Below are 22,090 nucleotides of genomic sequence, written 5' to 3' on the forward strand. Positions count from 1 at the left end.
CAAGTACCTCATTTTCATACCTTTTAAAGGTCCATGTAAATGCAACATTTGAACGTCATACTACAATTCCGGTTAATAAAGAGAACAAAAACATTACTCCTCTGCTACCTTTTGAAGAACCTGCACGACCAGAAATCTGTGTTGAGAAATATCGGGACGAAGTTGTCTTTGTGACTCCTGAAGAATTTTGATGCGCATGTCTTGCAATAATCTTGCGTTCTTCAAGTTCTTTAGGATCTGGGTAATGTACAATAGATACTCGCCGTGAAATCTTTCCAGCTGTTTAGAGACAGAAAGTGAGAACCGTAAAAAACTACATTGACAACAATCACTGAATCTTGCGAGACGTGACTTTTAAAGTGGTGAAAATAGTATCTTCACCAAGGTGTAAAACTGAAAATGGAAGTGAGAACCATGTCAAATTAAACATAGTGATGATATTGAACAACATAGTGTAGGGATGAAAAACTATAACGATACTGATTATTGCACAACTTAATAGATTGTTCACAGCTTATAAGAGACCTTTCATGAATATTGAATTTGTATACATACTTCATCCTCATATAAGACAAACAACACAGAATGAATTGATGACAATTACCAAGCCTCCAATCGACGATTTCTTGGAGGGAACTACATTAGATAGCAATGCAAGAAAAGAACATGCTTTTTAAAAAAAATAAAACATAATAAGCACTTATAATCACTCCACCACACTGCTCAAATATTTCAATTTGAAAGAAGAATTCATTAACAAAGGGGAACATATATACACACTGATACAGAAAAGGTTGTAAAATACATGTTATGAAACTATCAAGTCACAATCCAATGTTTCTTCTTTCCACAAGAAAATAGATAAAGATTCCAACTTCTGAGTTCTGAAACCAAAATTAACCCAACCATGGTGGCCTTAGTTGAAAACAAAAATGCAATCTATATTTCAGTATCCTTGCTCCCTTCATCCCCTTTGGTTTCTAATGCAACTTCTATTCTAATTTTAAGAACCCCCCATCCCCAACAAAAAAACAAACATATATATACACTTATAATCACTCCACCACACTGCTCAAATATTTCAATTTGAAAGAAGAATTCATTAACAAAGGGGAACATATATATACACTGATACAGAAAAGGTTGTAAAATATATTTTATGAAACTATCAAGTCACAATCCAATGTTTCTCCTTCTTTCCACAAGAAAATAGATAAAGATTCCAACTTCTGAGTTCTGAAACCAAAATTAACCCAACCTTGGTGGCCTCAGTCGAAAACAAAAATGCAATCTATATTTCAGATATCCTTGCTCCCTTCATCCCCTTTGGTTTCTAATGCAACTTCTATTCTAATTTTAAGAACCCCCCATCCCCAACAAAAAAACAAACAATCACCTTTGATAAAAATATTGTCATCCATACCCAAACACAATTTAGCATCTCCTTTTGATAAAAATTTTCTACTAAACAAAAATCCATTTTTTTCATATTATCCCATAATCACGTCTTTAGAAGTTTATCCACACACTCTAATCTGATATTTCTTTCATTCCTTGTACAACCACTAACTCACCTGATTTCTATTTCAAGTACAATTGTTACCCGTTTGATGCCCCTCATCTACTTTTTCTTTGAACAACAATCACTATCATTGAGATTTGAGAGTGACTTGTTTTATAGTTGTTCAACATAATTTTCTTTCGAGTCTGTGATATTCACAAATTAAACCTGAAAAACCTTTTCATGTCAACAGCCCAAAGGTGTAACTTGAATCCTAGATAAATAATTCCAACACTTTTTAAGATGGATCCATGGTTGCTAAATTGGCAAAATGTGGTAAGTTGGTAACACAAAGTCCCTGATTTACATTCAACACATTATCAACTTCTATGTTACTGACGTGTTATTTCATGTACCTTATGTTATTCGAACTTAATCAAAAGCCTACTGCAAAGCATTCATCCATACTCTATCTTTCTCAGTCTCCCCCTCTCTCTCAGTTCACGTACTAGAAGTTATGTTCAAAATACAATTAATGAGGAATTGAATCTTAGATGTTCCTAGTAAGTCATCAAAATACTAATATATGAGGATATGGCCACAAAATATCAGGCCAAACATATTATTTGAAAAGGAATAGTTACATCTCCCCAAATTGACTAGTCATTGCCTCATCTAACATGTATATGAAACTTGAATATCTAACTAAAATAGAAAAGTCAAAATAAAGCAATATCATTTTGCAGCACAATCATAGAAAGGTTCATTTTGGTATCATTATGCATATTAGACCATAATTTTAATTTAACTTCTCAACAACTATTTAGATATTGAAATTTGAAAGTAAAAGCTCAATTTAGTTCTCCAAAGATTTTAGCACCATCGAGTTGTTCCTTTACACTCTAAACAGTTTGTACATCAATTTGGTCTCTATGTTTAAATACCACTTGGTCCTTAAATTGATGATTATTTTGTGCTACAAAGAACCAACTCAATGGTAAAAATCTTGGAAGCAACTGATTTGATATCCTACATGTCTTAAACCAATTTGAACATTTACTCTATCAGACATTAACATATAGCCAGCGAGATGAACTAGAAAAGAAATCTATAGAAGCATACCGATTTTCGGTTCTGTAGGAGAGGGAACAAAAACCATTTCATCTGGCTCCTGGGAAGGGTAGCTGACAAAATCATATAGTTTCTCTGCCAATGCAGTGCACAAACACAAAAGTTAAAGCACTTACAAGGCAGAGGTTATATGTCACAAACATTTAAAATATGCAAGTTGCCATTTTGGAGATCAAAATGCAGTCCTTGAAAAAGAGAGTAAGTTATTGATGTCACAGTTGGTTCATTATTCACCAGATGAGTCCTCAAAGCTGGCAAGTTTTCCATCACTATGAAGATTGAAAGACAATTCCTCCCCATCAATCTCGGATAACATATGCTCCATCCTGCTTTGGTGGGATGACTGTCAATAAACGAGGGGGAAAAAACAAACAAAGAATCTCAGATAAGATATCATTGTCAACATGACCATATCAAAAGTAAGAATCAACACAAAGATTACAGATGCATGAAACACAGGCTACTACACCATTGATATCCTACAGAGAATGCAACACAATCAGCACATATAACAACTCATTTGAATGGACTGGAACTATATGCAATTAGGTCACATCCTGATATGTTATAATAAAATACAAGCAAAGACCAAAACCAATTACATATTTCTCATTTTGCAACATCCAGAGTCACTACTCTTCAGGTTTTTACACAATTTTAACATTATACATGAAAAGCGGTTGTCGTGAATATGTTCAGGGAGCACATTATCTGCCGCAGCAGCATACAAACACGTATTTTGTCATTCCACAAACCTGCTGAAATTTGTGAAAGTGCTGGGTAAAAAGGGAAAAAAAAAAAGGGTACAGATAATTTTTTTAACTCCACAAATGTAAACTAACATAAAAATAAATAAAAATAAACAAAATAACAAATAAGTTTAATCAGGATTATTGATAAAAAAAAATTCCAAACTGAAGCTAGTAGTCATAATACCAAGCAATCCTATAATGATAGTAGAGTAGCAAATAACAATGCTTTATTTTTCTATTGAGCAACAATAATTGAAATTCGGAAAGAAATAGCAACTGAGAGAAAAGAATCAAACTTTACAGTTGAAAAGGGTAACTTAATGAGCCAAAGCTCAGTGGAGTCATTCATCTCAAGATTAAGGAGTGCACTTCTCCTATCTTCCTCAAAATCCGGAGCAGGCCTGTAACCTTCAACATTCTGTGAATCCACCATTGACACTGTCGAAACCTAAAACCAATAAAATAAAATAACTGAAAAACAATTATTTAGGTCAAATTTCAGAAGTACAGAAGAGCGACATACAAAAACTGGAATCAGAAATATACAAGATGAGAACAACTTGGAAGAAGTCGAACACAAATGAGGTGCTGGTGCACTGCGGCAACGGCGGTGCAGCTGGCTTCAGAGCTCCAAGAACCTCAGTTGCAGTTTACGTTATTTGAGTAAAAACTAAAAAGAGGCAAAATAGGGTTAGACGGAGGGAAGGGTAAATTTGGAATATTAAATTTTCAAGAAAAAGACGACCCACCGGGTCGAGTTTGACCCGTTTAAATGAACCGATGAATCCACTCAAAAAGCATATAGCATTTGAATGGGGAAGAAGCAGTGGAGGAGGAGAAGAGGTCATAGGCGGCTTCATCCTGATACTGCCGGAGATCATCAAATCGTGGAAGGGCTCCACGGTTTTGAACAAGGGACGCCAACGCGAGATACTAGCGGCGGAGGAAACCAGCGCAGGGGGCGGAGACCGGCGTAGAACCTGCTGAAGTAGAAAACGGCGGAAGTTGCAGCGAGTCCTCCTCGGCGCAGCGGCGACAAACTCTCTCCGAGCTTCAATGGCAGACTCAGATCGCGACGGCGCCGGAGCAATGGCAGCAGCTGGAAGGAGCGAATTTCGTGACTTGGTTCAGAACCTGCAGGAACCCGAATGTAGAGGATAACGCTGAGTTGAATCTTTCAGATCGGAACCGGAGGACGAGAGCAACGGCAGAAGAGGAGAGCGTAGTATGGATAGATTGAAGGCAATTCGGGTATTTTTGCAGGGTCGGGTCTCCTTTGGTCTGGACCGGTTCGGTTGGCCTTACCCTTTCTTGCCGTTACCTCTTCCCGTCGTAATTATCCTCTCTCATTCTGCCACGTGTCTTCTTCTTCAGCTCAAGTGGACCAGCACCAACAAGAGTCTCATCTTCCCCGTAGCCCTGACTTGGTTGCATTGGAATATGCTGATCTCAATCTCTCTTACGACTTGGTACCTTCTCCTACTACTTCTTCTTCTTCTGTTTACTGGAAATTACACTAATTAGGTTTTAGTAGTGACATTGAAATCTATAGACAAGATGAGAGTTCCTCTACAAAGCGTAGCTTTCCAATCTCTCAATATGTCTCAGGGAATGTTGTGTTCTATTTCAGGAACTGGGTCATGTTAGGATAAGGCAACATGTTAATCCCCTGAGCTCTTCTTTCTCAGTAAGTTGATGATTTAATGTTAATGTTATTCAATTTAAATAAACTGAAATTCTCCATTTGATTATTCTATATTTGTTGATTTATTTCAAACAAAGTAATTCAAATCATAGTGAAATTGAATTCAATTCTGTCAATATATTACAATGCATTTTATTGAACTACTGGTTGATAGATCCTCATTACTCATTTCTAGAGGGGAATACAGTAATTTTATTAATAGGGTAAACCACCAAAATGCACCTAATTATTTTGTCGCTAACAAAATAGCTCGTGAATTGAGACATTTTACGTTAACGGAATGCTTTTCCATTAATGGAGCAAGTCTTTGATCACAATTGGGCATTTTTGACACGTTTTTAAATTATTTGAGGGTATTTTTGTCAATAACAAAATCCAAAAGCATTTTTGGTGGTTTACCCTTTTTTAATATGTTGATAAGATTTACACACAAAAAGCAGGCATATGTAGTTTCTGTATCATGCGTTATGAGTGTTAAATTTTGATAAACCATCAAGCCATGCATTGTAGGACTTTTTGGATTTCAACTAAAGTGGTTCCTTTTTCTTAATAGGTACCTGCACAAGTACCAGACTGGAACCAGGTCTTTGCAGATCCAATGCTGCCGCTCATGGTGGATATCGGATGTGGTAGATGACAAACTTTAAATCTGTCATATGCTTTTATCTATGGTTGTTAACTGTTAGTATGGATCATGTATGTTAACAATGACAGTTTTCTTATTTCATGATGTATTGCTGAAGTTGTATTTCAACTGGAATTATATATATTGAATTTAAACTAAAATATTGTGTTCTAGTTGATATAATTTATTTCCATTGACTCTTTTCCCATATCATCTGAATACAATTCAGAAGTTCTTTTATTATGCTTTTATCTCCGGCATTTTTTATCCTTTTGAAGTAATCACATTGACATTTCTTTGCATGAGGGACATATACTCATTTATTTCATCTGTTATTGTAAATAACATTAGGTAGTGGCAGGTTTCTTATGTGGCTTGCTAAAAGGAATCCTAAAGTGAGAAATTATTTGGGATTGGAAATACGGAGAAAGGTACAAAAATCTGTTATGTTTGGTTCTAAATTCTATTGCCTTTGATTTTTATTCCCTTTCAGTAAATTTGAATTCCTTTTGTCATTCCTTTTGTGTGATAATTATGTAAGCCTTCCATGTGTAGCTCGTCAAGCGTGCTGAGATATGGGTCAAAGATCTGGGTCTTGATAACATGTACTGTCCTTAACTTAATTTAGATGGTGAAGTAAATCAAATACGCATTTGCATTTATCAACAACGGAATAATGACCATTACACTAAAATGCAGACATTTCTTGTTTGCAAATGCCACGATTTCTTTCAAGCAGTTGGTAGAAGCATATCCTGGGCCCTTGCAGTTAGTTTCAATTTTGGTGAGTTTATAATAGAAATAGTTTCTAAGACATACATTTTGCCTATCTCTTACAGTTATTTTTAAAAGGATTTTTGTGTCAAATAGCCTCATAATTGCTGACTTTTGTTCTTTTGCCCCATGAATGCAGTGTCCAGACCCACATTTCAAGAAGAGACATCATAAAAGGAGAGTTCTGCAGAAGCCATTGGTTGGTGCTATTGTAGATAATTTAGTGCCTGGAGGACAGGTATATTTTTTTTATTCTGCTTGCTCTATATATATATTTGATTAAAGGTTTACATAATTGTATATGTTAATCTGGTGACAAGGTTTCAAGAGGCCATCACGCGCTTATTAGTTCACATAGGCACGAATCGCATAGACTTGGTGAGAAGTAAAGAAACTAGTGTAAATCCCTAGGGCACACCCGCAATTCACTGAAGATGCCGAAGCGCCTGAACCAGAGAGATCTCACCATAGGGCTATGAAAAAATATTCATCCAATTCAATTTCTAACGATATTTCATGGACATGATAAGATAGTTGTTAGCTTTAGGTGGGACAACCTCTGAAGATATTTTGGTTGCTTTTCGCTGAAATTCACCTGTGGTTATATTATGGCAGGTGTTTGTACAGTCCGACGTGGTTGAAATGGCACTTGACATGAGAGATCAGTTTGATGAAGTTGACAAGCTCAAACACATTGATACATTGAATCCGGATATTTCATGTGATGGTGAAGGGTGGCTGTTAAGCAATCCAATGGGGATAAGAACTGAGAGAGAGATTCACGCAGAATACGAAGGTGCGAAAATCTACCGAAGGTTGTACCAGAAGCAGTAGTAATTTCCAAGCTTGACTAATTCGCCGGTGATATTAATCTCCGAGCATCAACATTGAGTCGAGGAATCTTGTCCATGTCACACAAGATGTTATGCTGCCATGTCCATGTTTTTTTGTGTCAACCACAATAGAAAAAGCTCACATGCTCTTAGAATGTAAGGAAACTTCTTTTGACGATATATGCATAAAATTCTTTTATTTTCATGATGGGGTTTCTAACGTTGGGAACATTTATTAGGTACTCATGGACCAAATGGATCATGCTGATGCCATTAAAGGAGTACATTATCAGCCATGAATCCACCGTTAACTTGTATGCTTGTCTAACATGTCATGTACTTAGTATTTTCTCGCAATAAATGCGGGTGATTGTTGAGTGATATACTGATATCATGTAGTAACTTTTTTTTTTTAAAGTTGTATCATGTAGTAACTTTAGATCTACTGATCCATATCACTTTTACACTTGGAGAAGGATCCACTAAATTTTTCCAGTTTATTTTTTATTTTAGGAGTTTGATACATGAAGCTGCAAACTATTAACATGGAAGTGTTCGTAATTTCGTATCATTTTGACCATTAACCTTTGAGTTGAAAATCAAAATAATCTGTAACATGTTTTATTGTTTAAAATTATTTCCAACATTTTTTAAACTCTTTAGAGTTAATATTCAAAGTGGTCTCTGCAGTTGAGCCTCAATATCGTCCCTGAATTTAAAATTATTTCAAATTTGTCTTTCAACTTAACAACTATCGTCCTTGAGATACTTTCTAGTGACGAAATGATGATGTGGTTGGACGGAAGCTACAAGTCACGTTGGACTAGTAAAATGTCGTCGTTTCATTTTTTACTCCAAATAAAACATAAATGATATCGTTTACGTCGTTATGCTCTATTTGGGCACAAAAAATAAAACGACGACATTTTACCAGTTTAGTATAGCTTTCATTCAGCGTTGGCTTCCGTCTAACTACATCATTATTCGTCACCAAAAAGTATTTCAGAAATAATCATTGTTAAATTGAAGAATAAATTTAGGACAATTTTAAATTCAAGTATTAAAGTTTGATTACAAATTTAAAGACCACTTCAACTATTAACTCAACTTTTTATTATCAGTTTATCATCACGATTTTTCTGCTCCAACATCAACTTTCGGTTCCACTGCTGCTCCCTCATTCCTTATCCATATGTCACAATCTCTCTTGTCAAATAAGATGTTTTATTTTGTTACATCTCTTTTTCGTAAACGGAGGGTGTAGTGGTTTATCCTTTTTCCATCTTACTAATTAATTACTATTAATAGTTAAAAGAATATATAATAAAATAAAAATAAATGAGTGGTGGTAATACAATATAATTATCAAAATCAAACTAATTAATTAACCGGATCTAATGGAACGACTTATTTTAAATGCTAATTAAATACATATATAATTAGATGTAAACTCATTGTAAAATATAATATTAATTAGGAGACCATTTTAATAAAGATATTAAATTTTTTTTTAAAATATTTATATGTGTCAGGTTATTATTAGATATTTTTATTAAACCGATTAATAATTTATTTTTTAATAAACCAGAATAAAATCGGTTTATTATAGTAACAATAATAAACCTAATTATCTGCATTATAATTATTAGACCCGGTTTGATCCGATTGAATTATACAATTTAAATCGAATATCTTTAAATTTATTTATAAAAAGACAAATATATCTTTGATTTTTTGTTTTGCAAATATTTGAATCTCTAAAAATTTAAAAATACAATTAGATACCTAAAAAAATTAATTTATTGTTATTGTTATAAAAAAATCGATTTTATTTTAATTTGTTAAGAAATTTAAAAATAACCGATTCATTAATACGTCCAATAATAATTTGACACGTAAGCATTTATAAAAAAACGTTTTATGCATCTTTATAGAAGTATTCTCTATTAATTATACAATTTATATGGTAAAATTAATTGTATTTTTGTAAGTATTTCACAAGAAAACCGGTTAAATTTTGTCTTTCTTAAAAAATTTCCATGTTAAAGAAGATATTCTCCTACCCAACAATAGAATATTAGAAATTTAGAATATGATGTTTTACTTATCCAATTTTTTTTACTAAGGAACCTTAAACTTGCAATCTTAGATGAATATGCATATAAAAAGACTGTCATTTGAGTTATAATTTATTAATATCTTAATTACTGTTATCATCCGAAGTTTTTTTAAAATAAATAAAAATTAAATCCTAATTCCAAATTAAAATATTATACTCAAATTTTATTTAGTCACCAAAAAAAATACTCAGGTTTTATCTTCTTTTGTTTTTAAGGGCCAATTGTTTTAAGATCGCTTAGCCAAAGTACGTAAGACTAGATTGTGCGGAGACTTTTATTATTGTCAATAATTTATAAAATTGCTCTAAGTTTATTGATTTTTTGATGTTAAAAATCTGAGATATCATGTTTTAGAAATAGCGTGTTGATCTTCGGTTGATCTTGAGAGATGCAAATACAGTGACAGACATCATGGCAAAAACCGTAATGAAAATCTTTTCTCCTCAAGTGGAGTTTTCGTTGCCTTAGAAAAAATTTAAAAATAGTATTCAATAGAACTACTTAAACAGTTTTTTATTTTTTGTTTCTCTCTTAATTTTTGTTTATTTTCTTTTAATTCAAAAAAAAAATACGCAAGACTAGAGATTATTCAAGTTCCATGGTTACGTTTCCCAGTTTTCCAAATGTATATAAATATTCTATGGTTTTATTATTGTTTTTGCCTTTTAGGTGGATGCTCAGGTCATCAATCAATAAATAAATCAGAAAGCAAATGCTTTGAAGCAACGCGTGATTTTGAAGAAGAAAGGATCATCAAATTGTGAAATCAACTGAGTAAGCCTCAAACAATTAATTATTACAGTTTATTATCATTGCGAACATTCCTGGGTTTCACTTTGGATTGACATGAATTAATTCTGCATTGTCCATTTACCATCTTGCGCAAGATTTGATCTTCCTTTTGAACCCTAATCCCCTTTAATTATTAATTTTATGTGAATTGCAGTTCATAAACTGAGAAATCGTTATTTATTTATTTATATGTTCTGCCTTGGTTACTTATGAATGTTAGGTTGAGTTAGAATGAGTAAAGACAAGAATGATGGTGAGACTAGTGAGAAAGGACTATTTTCACATTTAGGAGGAAGCCATTATTATCCATCAGCACCACCGTATCCCCCTCCATACCCGGCAGCAGCAACAGGGTATCCACCACAAGGAGGCTATCCCCCAACTGCCTACCCACCAGCCGGGTATCCACCCGCCGGAGGATATCCTCCTGGAGGTTATCCACCTCAAGGAGGGTATCCGCCGCCTGGAGCATATCCACCACATGGAGGTTATCCTCCTTCAGGGTATCCACCTGCCGGTTATCCTCCTTCGGGATATTCACCTGCTGGTTATCCTCTTTCGGGGTATCCACCACAAGCTTATCCTGTTTCACATGGCCATCATAATTCAGGTATACTTAGCAATCTTAAGCTTTTATGCAAATTATTATAACTCATAAATTAATGTGTATGATAGTTACAAAGCTGAGATTATTTAAGATGACAATTATTTTGTTTTCTTTGTAGAGGGCATTGGATTCCAAGTTTTAGGATAGTAAAATGTTTTTTGAATACATATATGAATAAAGGTATTATGAAAATTTTAACTTTTGGAAACAGTATGAGAACATCGGTTATTATAGAGAGGGAAATAACAAACAAAAACTATTAGGGGTGCTTTTGGAATGTGAAACACCAGAATGGGTAGCTACTTACGTACTTCTTGTATCCCTTTTATCAATAGTATAGATATAAATTATGTTGAAGAGGGTGTTCTTAGCACATCAGTAAGGTTGCTGCCTTGAATCCAAGTAAAGCACTGTTTTGGTGCAAGCCGCAAGAGCGATATCAAATCAATACAAACTTTGAATTCTAGACACGAAATAGCTCTCCTTTCGTATGTTGGGATTTGTTATGATTAATTATGGTTGAAATCCTTTGTTTTATCCTCTTTTTTTCTTATATCAACAACGAGAACAATACTTTATCCCACATGGTTGAGCACTAGTTGGATCATTTGATGCCGTTGTGTTACTTAAAAAATTTTAAACCATGTGGCCTCTCAACCTAAGATTCTGGCTCTGCCACTGTTAATAGGACTCTCACCTAATGTTTTCTGGAATGTGTTTATGTTGATAATGCATCTTTGCTTCTCCGGATGAAGGCTTATGATTTGATTTCAATATGAAGCCATGCTGGGTACTGACTTCTTCTTGTAACAGGGCACTGGCCTGGTGGCGTTGGTGGAATGTTAGCAGGGGGTGCTGCTGCTGCGGCCGCTATGTATGGTGCTCACCATTTGACTCATGGTCATTATGGTCATCATCATGGGTTCTTTGGTCATGGAAAGTTTAAGCATGGGAAATTTAAGCATGGCAAATTCGGCAAGCGTTGGAAGCATGGCATGTTCAAGCGATGGAAGTGATACTATGGCCAATATGGTGTATGGTCATGACTCATGAGGGTTGTATTCTGGGATGAATAATGTTTACTATTAGCAACTTAGTTTTTGTTGCAATGCATGCAATGAAATAGTTTAACACTATTTTGTCAATTGTTTTTGTTATGCCTTCTGTGATTATGTGTGTGAATCCTGTATATATGTATATATAAGAAAGCCATCTTCCTTGATGAGTTTGTCTTGTTTTCTTATGATTTTTTTTTATTTTTCCCCTTTACAACTGCTTCATGTTTGAGAAGTTCAGTAAATTTTACTCATAACCCGTCGAAGTCAAACACAATGTTTACCTTTAACGCAATTTGACATGAATTTGGTGTATCTTAGCAACTAAAATGAAACACTTTTCACGGGTTATTCTGTTCGCATAAGTTAACATGAAAACTTATATCTAGATGTCAATCTACATTATCTTAATTTGTGTTATGACTTTATTTTTTACAATTAATTTTTTAGGTAAAGTATATTTTTTTTCCTGAAGTTTGTCAAAAGTTTTAAAAATACCCCTATGTTTTATTTTATTTCAATTTTATTCCAAAAGTTTTCGATTTGCATCAAATATACCCTTGACAGCTAAATTTTAAAAAAATTTAAGATCAATCTAACAATAATGTATGAAAATTATGTTTGATTTGCTTATGGTGAGGGTTATTATTATGAAATTGTTGAATTGGTCTTAAATTTTTTGAAAAATTAGCCGTCAGAGGTATATTTGATACAAATCGAAAACTTTTAGAACAAAATTGAAACAAAATAAAATTTAGGAGTATTTTTAAAATTTTTGCCAAACTTCAGAGACAAAAAATATACTTTACTCTTTTATTTTTTATTTTTTGTCATATGCGTTATATGGGTTCCTCATTTTAATAATCTAGTACATTCTTACCTCAATTTATCTAGATAAAGATGTACAGAATTTTTACCATGACAGGAGTTTATTATCCAAAGACCATTGAGGTAGAATGGCATCACAAAGATCATTGTGCTCAAATGCCACAAAGGACAAGATGATCAACTTCAACAAATAAATAAGGCATAAAAATAAAGGGCCAACATAATCAAATTAGAGGAAACACTCCTTGTAAGCCATTGTAGGCAAACTATTAGCTTGAATATCAGTGATTCCGGAAGTGATCAAATACTTTCATATTCACAGAAACTCAGAAACTACCTGGCAATCATGGAACTATTCCACATAGTATATTCTGTTGAAAAACTAAGCACCAGCATCAACTAAACCATCTTTTTTCATACATCTTTGGCATATTCTGTTGTAAAGTCGATAATTATTGTCACCATGTTCAGCTTCGAGATTTAAAATGTCATTGATTATAGCCTAATATGTTTCCTGACTCAATTTGCCATCGGCATTAGCCAAAATGTATTGGAAATAAGGAAAGGAAAACTGAAAGAATTGAAGGAAGTCTCTTTACCCAGGATAATACAATAATGAAAGCATGTCCATGCTCAACAATTTGCAAATCAAAGACATTAATTCCATTGAGAACAGGGTCAGAAGTGTTGATAATATTGCTACTTACGAATAACCAAATATAGCCAATAATTTAAAGGAAGCTGAGGGAGTGAACAGAATAGAGACCAAAGTAAGAAGAGGAGCAACAATCAATCTCTAAACCACCGTGAAGCTTGAACAGAACTATGGTCTTATGCTTAAATAACACTATTGGCAATAACAAAATCGTAATGAAGTCTAACATAAAAGCATGAATAAGTCTGACATATAGCAAAGAGAAGGCATGTGCTAATATCTGCTAAGTTCCAAGTGTTTATCCAGAATTTTATTCAGATTCATACACAGTCAATAACTAATAACATGAGAAAGTATTAATTGGTACAATAAAAATACCAGGTTTTTTTGTGTTGAAATTAGAATGTTTCAGCAGAAAAGAAAGAAAGAGGAATTAAGCGAATAATACAATTTAGGAATTGATCAGCAATTCATCATATTGAGATTGTTTCAACAAATCTATGACCTCATTCGTACTAATACTTTAGGTCAGTTACCACAGAATTAAAGAACAGATCACCCAGGAAGAACTACATGGCAATCATGAAAATTAAAACTTCTATGGATTTCAACTAAAGACATAAATGATAAATAGCTATAACGAGTAATGTTTCTTTCAAGACTCAAATGTAATATATACAAAATAATATAGTATTTGACAGGTCCTTGTGCAAATTCAACTTGCCGCATATTCAGACAAGACATTGTTGTTTTCATGGAATCAATAAATTCTGAGGAATTAAGCTGACTAGAAAGGCCTACCAAAATGGCAATACATTTTCCGCATCTGTCACCTTCCTCAAGAAACATTTTGCGATAGCAGCACTCGATTCATCCTCTACAATGCCTTGATTAACTGAGTGTTCAAACCATTAACAATTTCTAGATTTAGATTGCTCACTCTTCCTGTGGAACCCGTAACTTCCATCCTGTTGCAAATCCATATCATAAACTTCAGAATTAGAATCTCTGACTCTTGGCGAATCATAGCTTGAATTTCTGCTACTGTATGTTCCACCTCTTCTGTTGGCACTACCTCTTCTGTTGGCACTAGGATTACCCCGACCCCGCCTCATACCAGAACCAACTTGGCCAGAGTACGACCCATTAGACCCATTAATATCCCTGGATGCCAACCTCCTTCCATTCCCATTCTTCCTCATTCTCCCATCAACATTCCCTCCATTCCTCTCAGAACTAAAAGGAGAAGAGGGATACTCTCCATCATCAGACCCACTAACATCCCTTGATGGAAACCTCCTTCCATTGCCATTCTTCCTCATTCTGCCGTCAACTCCATTCCTCTCAGAATTGAAAGGAGAAAAGGAATACTCTCCATCATCAGATCCATCCTCATCATCCTCTGAAAAAGGCCTCCTTCCATTCGTATTCCTTCTCATTCTACCATCATAATTCCCACCACTTCTTCCACAACTCAAAGGGGAAGAAGAAGAACACACTTCATTATCAAACCCATCACGACCACCCTTTGACATAAGCCTGTTTCCATTCCTATTCTTCCTCATTCGGCCGCCAGAATTCACTCCCTTCCTCCCATAATCCAAAGGAGAAGAAGAAAACCCTTCATTGTCAACATGCTCAGACAAAAGCCTCTGTCCATTCCTCCCATTATTCTTCAATCCACCATCAACACTCACCCCATTATTCTCTGAAGAGCTCAACAAAGCTGAAGAACACTCCTGATCATCAGACTCATCATCCAGACCCTCAGATGAAAACCTTGCAGCAGAAGAAGATTCCTCTCCATCTCTATGATCACTAACCCCGCTACCGTTCCCCAGCAACTCATCAGCATCAATCCTCCTATAAGGCCTGATACTATGAACAACCCCTTTGGGGAAGAACCTTGCAGATGGCAACTCATCAGGAGTTTCAAACAACTGAGGCCCGTCCTTCTCGCTCCAGAGGTCAAACCCACCAGGTCTTTGAAACCTGTACTCAAACAAATGATAAGACTGTCGAATGAACAGTGCATTCTGTACATTCCGACATCAATAAATGAAGCAGATCCTATAACAAGTGATTAGTACAACTTGCATATTTAACTTCAAACTATCGCCACTAACTCTAGCTGACTAACTTAACACTATCAAAGGTACTGATAACATTTTTTATAAATTAACCTCAACTGATGCAGTTAACTCTAACAGCCTAACTAGGTCTATCACAGGTGCGAAGAACAATTTTTATAACTAGAACTGATGAATCTAGGACTAACCAATTAAATAACTTAATCCCTGGGAAACGAAATTTTATTAATTTAGCAACCGAAAGATTTTCACTTTAGTGAAATGTTATTCACCTGCCTTCAGGAAACTGTGATCAATAGGGATCCCAAATGATGAAATTGTTCAACTACTTTTGCTTTTTTTCTAAAATCAGTTTGCATAACTAACTTGAATTATGTCACAATCATAACAAGCGATGCACAATTTGCATAACTAACTTCTAACCTGTCGGCGAGGACCTTGACTTGCTCATCGGCCCGCACAGAAAACAAGGTAGGGGCCTGCTGGACGGGCTCCCAGGGTCTCTCGAGGTCGGAGACGGCGGCCCGGAGCTCGGCCCGCTTGCGCATCTCATAAATGTGACGCTCGCGGGAGAGGCGGGCTTTGAGGAGCTGCTTGGCCTTCTTGGCCTGCATGCGCTTCCACTGCCACTTGGAGACCCCGCCCGGGTACGTCCTCGGTCCTCCGCCCATTCGGATTATGGCGGGAAACCGAGGGCGCACGGGGGGCTGGGGAGTGGGTGTCACCGATACTGAGAGTGACAGTGACACTGATTTGGAGAATGAGATCTGCTGTGGGATATTGGGGATTAAAAGATTCATTCTCTTTTTCGTTTTGAATCTGAATTGCGGTGGAAATAAGGATGGAGAAAGCGGAAACAACCAGTTTTTGCCTGCCACACCTTCCTAGTTCGGCATCCAAAGATTCAGCCGGTGACGGAATAATTTCTCATGTTATCGATAATAGGTTATGAATGATTTGGAAATACCATAAAAAAACATGAGTGAATACGCCCCCAAAAAAATATTTGGCACAAGAGGTAATTGTTAAGGATTGGGTTGAGTTTTTTTTGTTAAGGGCCTTGTCTTTCGAGATAATTGTCATTTTGTTTTTATTTTTTAAAAAAATATGATCATTTATAATAAAAATTAAAAGAAATTTATTTGACAAAAATTTATCAAATTTTAATAATGAAAAGATATTTTTTTTTAGTTATAGTTGCAAAAATTTGTATTAAAATTTGATCTATAAAATTATTTTTAGAATATATATTTAATATCTAATTTTTTGTTGCTTTTTTAAATTTTTTAGAGATTTATCTGTCGTTAGCATATTTTGAGATTTGTTTTGTGAGCAATGCGAGCTTTCGAGTATTATTTTATTAGTTATAAATTTAATTTAATTTTTCATTAAAATTACATTTTAACCTTCTGAAAATTATTTTAATTTCAAAAACTGATTCATTCTTAAATGTCAAAGAGTGTTGTATTCTTTGTTAATTAAATAAATTTTCAAATATTCTCCACGTACAAATAATTTGTCCATACAAGTCATTTTAACCTAATTTAGCTCACGCACTTCTTAACATAACTAATTTTTTAATTTAAGCACAAATATATAACTTTCTGTTTTGAAAAGATTTTATTTTCTTTTTCAAATTTTGTCAGCATTTTCTGTCTTCTCTGTGTTTTTCTTCCTTCATTTTCGTATGTTCTCTCTGCATTCTCTTTCGCCGTTTTTGTGCGTTCTCTCTGCGTTCTCTTTCTTCATGTTTCTTGATTTCCTTTATTCTCTGCCTTCATTTTTAAAATCAAGATTTGAAATCATTTTGAAGATAATGAATTATTCAAGTTCAGATTATCAACTGAACCAGAGCAAAGTGAATTATTGTTTTGAATACAATGAAGTGCCTGAGATGTAGTTCAATTCTAGTTAATGTTTTTGTTAATAGTTTATGATTATGTAGGTGCATAATATTGTGAACCTTGCTTGTGAAAATTACTATTTATTGTTGATTGTTTGAATTGAATGTAATGTAGTAGTTCTGATGAATTTGTTGCATTTTATATCAGATTTTTCGGTGCAAATCATAAATATTTTGGTGTATTGGGGGAACTTTTCGGTGTATCTACAAGTTCTAATTTTTTTCAGTTGAACGAGGATGAATTGTATTATTGTTTTGAATCGAATCAAGTTATGAGGTGTGGTTTGAATCTAGACAATATAGTTTGTTTATAGTTTATGATTCTATAGTTTAATTATTTTAGTTTCTGTTTGATGATGAATTCTGAATCTCATTTTTGTTATTTTTGAAGATGATTCTATAGTTGTAGTTGCATTCTATAGTTTATCCTAACTTTAATATGGTGTATTGTGGACTATTTTGGGTGTATTTTGTAGTTCCTGTGCGATGTTGACGAGGAATTTGTTCCGAATATTACAATGACTTTTAATACGGTTGAAGATGCTGCGAAATTCTACAAAGATTATTCGAATGCTGTAGATTTTTTTATAAGAGTTCAGAGCACAAATAAGAAGAGAAATGAAATTAAGAACTAATTGATTACATGTAGTAGAGAGAGAAAATGGAAATCCAAAATATCTCTAGTTGAGAAGACAAACCCCTTAGTTGGTTTAAATTGTCCTGCAAGAATTTATATACACATATTGAAGGACATTGATATTTGGATCATTTCCAATGTTGTGTTGCATCATTCACATTCCTATTGTCTAAATCAAGCGCTTAAACAGCACAAGGGACTAAGCATGTCCGTGCGACGTACAACAGAGAATAACGAAGAAGCAAGAATTAGACCAAGCAGACCATACCAATAATTTGTCGCAGCAGCCGGGGTCACCATGAGTTAAATTTTGTCGAAAAATCACAAGAGAAGTGTGGAATGTTTCGAAACTAGAGGATGCAAAAGAATTTGAAAAATACTTATTAAGAATGAAAGAGAATAATTAGAATTTCTTTTTCGAGCTTGAACTCGAAGTTGATCAGTCGATTAAGATAACGCAAGAAATAGGGCTGCCTGTGAGTATTTTGGAGATGTTATTTCATTCGATACCACCTACAATACAAACAGGTAATATGTTGTTCTGGTTTATGCATATTTGGTCCGATTTTCAGTGTATAGAGATATTAAATTAGTGGATTTAATGATTTTGTTTCTGTTTCGTCGTATTCAGATATAATCTGATTTTTGGTTCTTTTGTCGGGGTGAATCACCATAGTCAGTCAACACTTGTGGGATGCGCTTTGATGAAAAACGAGGATATTCAATCATTCAAATGGTTATTTGAATGTTGGTTTCATTGCATGGGAGAAAATGCTCCGAAAGGCATTCTTATCAATCAATGCACATCGATGCAAAGGGCTATCGAGGCTTGTATGCCCATCATGATTCATCGGTGGTGTATTTGGCACATCATGAAGAAGATTCCAATCAAATTAAATGGCTACAAGAAAAACGAAGAAATCGAACATGAGATGAGTCATGTTGTTTGGAACTCTCTTACAAAAAAATAATTTGATAAGAATTGGAATGATTTTCTGATGAAGTACGGTCTTAGGGACAACAAGTGGCTTTCAGGTAAAGTTGTTTTTTAAATCTGCAGCAGAGGTGTACATTGCATGTTTTTCGAAGTATCTTAGTTCTGATTTAGGTGTTTTTTGCAGAGCTTTTCGAAGATCGTCATTTATAGATTCCAGTTTATCTCGATCACCAGTTCTGGGTCGGGATGAGAGCACACAAAAGAGTGAGAGTATGCATGCTTTTTTTAACAAGTTCATTACGCGAGACATCTCACTTATCCAATTTGTCAAACAGTACCATAACTGCCTAAGAAGTGGGAAGCAGAGATAAAGAGAATTGGATGCTGCAGATTTTCATACCGTCATACTGTGTGCAATAAAATCCTCAATAGAAGCTTAGTTTCAATAGGTGTATACTTACAAGAAGTTCAGGGAAGTCCAAACATAATTCAGATGGAAGGTGAATTGTATAACAAGACCAACACACTCCGCTCTATGTTATACGGTATATGAAGTTGTAGAACAAATTTCAAACTCAATATTCAACAAGTTTACGGTTACATATGATAGTGTAGTAGCCGAAGTAAAATGCCAGTGCTTATTATTCGAGTCAAGAGGGATATTATGCCGTCACTCTCTGAGCGTGTTAAGTTTTGCGTGAGTAAACAAAGTGTCACCGAGATATATATTGGAATGATGGAGCAAGAACGTAAAGAGGAGGCACACACACATCAAGAGCAGCCACGACGAGCCTCTTTTGGAGCCAAGAAGCATGAGATTTGACGATTTGGTGTTTCAGTCACAAAATATATGTGAATTTACACGAGAATCTAAGGAGCTGGCTACCATTTTGCACCGCGCTTACGATAATGCCATTGTTAAGATGCAAGAACACAAAGCCAAAAGTAACGAAAAATGTTCGTTATCTCACGAATATGCTAACTTGGAAGCTATTAACGAGCTTCAAAGTCCTCCACGGATGAGAACAAGATGACGTCCTAAAAATAGACTAAGTTCAAAAACGGAAAAACAAATTGCAAATGCTTCAAAGAAAAAGAAAACGAAAGCTCTGATTGAGATAAAAATGATGTTCTTTAAACAGATGGGTAATATAATTAAGTTTATTTTTGTTAATAGTTTTGCTAATATGTAAGTTTATTTTTTGCAGTTGAACCTTTAGTGGATCAGTGGTGCAATTAAATTCGAGCCAATATCATAGACATATTATGAATTACCAGTTCAGAGATTCAATAATATAGGATAGATTTTAAGATGTAGAGTGACATTATTTTTAATATAGGAATGAACAATTTTAGGTGTATTTTGTATGCTCTTGTTTTTTATATTTTTTTGTTCTTTTATATTTTAAAATGTTACTGTTTGTATTAAAAATTAGTATATTAAATTATTTGGAGAAATTTATTTGTTTTAAATTTATAATGCATATACAATTTAATACTTAAGAAAGTTAATCATTCAAATTTCTGAATTTTCATGACTCTTAGTTAGATATTCCAACTACTTTAGTGTCAGGGATGATGATTAACTAGGTTGGTGGAATGATGAGTTCGATAAAATTAATAATGGTGGTGTGATAATGTTAGTGCCTTTGAGAAAAAAGAACCGAAAAAGCAAAATTACGTAAAGAATACGATTGAATAATAAAAGGAGTATAATTTAAAAAAATAAATAATTTTTATGAAAAGATATTTAATTTAGCCTTTTAAATAATAAAATCTAATTTAGTCACTCAAATTTAATAGATAAGTCAATGATATCTCAGTTAATCTAATATTTTTCTCTTCCTGTGAATTTCTCCAAATTCTTCTCAAATCCACCTGCATCCACACAACAACTAAAAGATAACACATTATGTATGTTTATGTTTGGATTGAAATTTATAAATACAAGTTTGTATAAAATTGATTTTAACTAAAAATAAATTAATGTACTTGTAGTTTATGATTGATAATTTTTATATCAAAATTAATTATAATAAATTAAATATTATTTGAATTATATTACTCAAAATAAATTTGATAAAAAATTATTGAAAATAATATAAATTTAAATAATTATTTTATATTATTTTATTATTTTATTTTAGATATTTCAATAAATGTTAATATTTTTTTAGTATTTTCGGTAATTTTTTATATTTTTTTAGCTATAATTTTTTATTATTTATGATTTTAATATTATTTTTATGTTAATTTTTTTATTTAATTTAGTTTTTTTAATGAAATTAATAAAATTTTAATTTAAAATAAAATAAGACGATGAGAGAATTAGAGAAAAATCATTATAAAAAAAGGCAACAAAATTTATCATATGAATAATAAATGATAGATTTGATAGATAAAAATTAATTTTTTTAATTAATGGTCTAATAAAAAAAGTGAACACAAAAATTAAAATTTTTAGTTTTAAATAAACATGAGTTAGATTATAAAATTACACTTGTATTTAGTGGGAGAAAAAATAGTCAAATAAAAAAAAGTAAATGTACGTTTAATGCTTTACATGCTAAATCAAATACACTCCCAAAAATACTTTCACTTTTGTGTTTAAGGGCGGTATTGGAGTGTTTTTGTATGTACCGCTATGGTGTGTAAAAATTAATTTAAAAAATAATAATATAATTGAAATTAAATTGATATATAATGTGAGTCTCATAGATAACTTTAAAAATTTAGTTCGAGAAATGTAAACAAATAAGTACGGGTAAAACCAAATAATTGTGTTGGCACATCTGAAAATTTAGATTTAACATCTAATGTGATTTTTGTCCATTTTTATGAAGGATAAAACGATCTCTGTTTAAAAGAAAGGAATACTTAGATTCTCAATTTTTTTATTTTAAAATAATACAGTTTTTTTGTTAAAAAATTTATTAAATAATAATAAAAATTAGTTTTGTGAAAATTTTATTTGTATTTTGTGAATTTTTTCTTTTTAATATTGTATTAGTATGAGTGAAATTTTTTATGATGAACCAAACTGTATGTTAAACACTATTATAGCCATCTTCAAAATGTCATTGACGTTTTATGTTTCGTCAATTAAAATAATATTTTTTTAACAAAATATCAACGATATTTTATG

General features: G+C 33.3%; 4 protein-coding genes across 4 annotated transcripts; 2 read left to right on the forward strand and 2 right to left on the reverse strand.

The window, feature by feature from the left end:
- Positions 1-55: 55 nt before the first annotated feature.
- Positions 56-4,679, reverse strand: LOC107472814 (mediator-associated protein 2). Its single transcript, XM_021134670.2, has 6 exons — positions 4,134-4,679; positions 3,931-4,054; positions 3,686-3,832; positions 2,867-2,975; positions 2,624-2,707; positions 56-279 (listed from the first exon to the last, which is right to left on the reverse strand). Exons 3-6 carry the CDS (start codon positions 3,815-3,817, stop codon positions 56-58), a joined length of 549 nt encoding a protein of 182 aa, XP_020990329.1. The 5' UTR covers positions 3,818-3,832; positions 3,931-4,054; positions 4,134-4,679.
- LOC107472815 (uncharacterized) lies at positions 4,441-7,816 on the forward strand. Its single transcript, XM_016092342.3, has 9 exons — positions 4,441-4,534; positions 4,648-4,853; positions 5,015-5,071; positions 5,643-5,718; positions 6,066-6,145; positions 6,270-6,319; positions 6,414-6,498; positions 6,628-6,726; positions 7,104-7,816. Exons 1-9 carry the CDS (start codon positions 4,441-4,443, stop codon positions 7,320-7,322), a joined length of 966 nt encoding a protein of 321 aa, XP_015947828.1. The 3' UTR covers positions 7,323-7,816.
- Positions 7,817-10,053: 2,237 nt separating this feature from the next.
- LOC107472667 (glycine-rich protein A3) lies at positions 10,054-12,062 on the forward strand. The gene is made up of 3 exons (XM_016092171.3): positions 10,054-10,215; positions 10,454-10,843; positions 11,654-12,062. The coding sequence occupies exons 2-3, from the start codon at positions 10,465-10,467 to the stop codon at positions 11,854-11,856; spliced, it is 582 nt and encodes a 193-aa protein (XP_015947657.1). The 5' UTR covers positions 10,054-10,215; positions 10,454-10,464; the 3' UTR covers positions 11,857-12,062.
- A 1,749-nt stretch (positions 12,063-13,811) lies between these two features.
- LOC107472668 (uncharacterized) lies at positions 13,812-16,427 on the reverse strand. Its single transcript, XM_052256630.1, has 2 exons — positions 15,892-16,427; positions 13,812-15,370 (listed from the first exon to the last, which is right to left on the reverse strand). Exons 1-2 carry the CDS (start codon positions 16,266-16,268, stop codon positions 14,290-14,292), a joined length of 1,458 nt encoding a protein of 485 aa, XP_052112590.1. The 5' UTR covers positions 16,269-16,427; the 3' UTR covers positions 13,812-14,289.
- Between the last annotated feature and the right edge of the window lie 5,663 nt (positions 16,428-22,090).

Source organism: Arachis duranensis, chromosome 2 (assembly GCF_000817695.3).
Source record: "Arachis duranensis cultivar V14167 chromosome 2, aradu.V14167.gnm2.J7QH, whole genome shotgun sequence".
NCBI lineage: Eukaryota > Viridiplantae > Streptophyta > Magnoliopsida > Fabales > Fabaceae > Arachis > Arachis duranensis.

Coding starts and splice junctions, on each gene's coding strand:
- LOC107472814 (XM_021134670.2), bottom strand. CDS start 3,817: ATGGTGGATTCACAGAATGTTGAAGGTTACAGGCCTGCTCCGGATTTT. Junction 2,976..3,685: donor TTAAGTTACCCTTTTCAACT/GTAAAGTTTGAT, acceptor GTTTATTGACAG/TCATCCCACCAAAGCAGGAT. Junction 2,708..2,866: donor CAGCTTTGAGGACTCATCTG/GTGAATAATGAA, acceptor CTGCATTGGCAG/AGAAACTATATGATTTTGTC.
- LOC107472815 (XM_016092342.3), top strand. CDS start 4,441: ATGGCAGACTCAGATCGCGACGGCGCCGGAGCAATGGCAGCAGCTGGA. Junction 5,072..5,642: donor CCCTGAGCTCTTCTTTCTCA/GTAAGTTGATGA, acceptor TTTTCTTAATAG/GTACCTGCACAAGTACCAGA. Junction 5,719..6,065: donor CATGGTGGATATCGGATGTG/GTAGATGACAAA, acceptor AAATAACATTAG/GTAGTGGCAGGTTTCTTATG.
- LOC107472667 (XM_016092171.3), top strand. CDS start 10,465: ATGAGTAAAGACAAGAATGATGGTGAGACTAGTGAGAAAGGACTATTT. Junction 10,844..11,653: donor ACATGGCCATCATAATTCAG/GTATACTTAGCA, acceptor TTCTTGTAACAG/GGCACTGGCCTGGTGGCGTT.
- LOC107472668 (XM_052256630.1), bottom strand. CDS start 16,268: ATGAATCTTTTAATCCCCAATATCCCACAGCAGATCTCATTCTCCAAA. Junction 15,371..15,891: donor GTCAAGGTCCTCGCCGACAG/GTTAGAAGTTAG, acceptor GTTTGAGTACAG/GTTTCAAAGACCTGGTGGGT.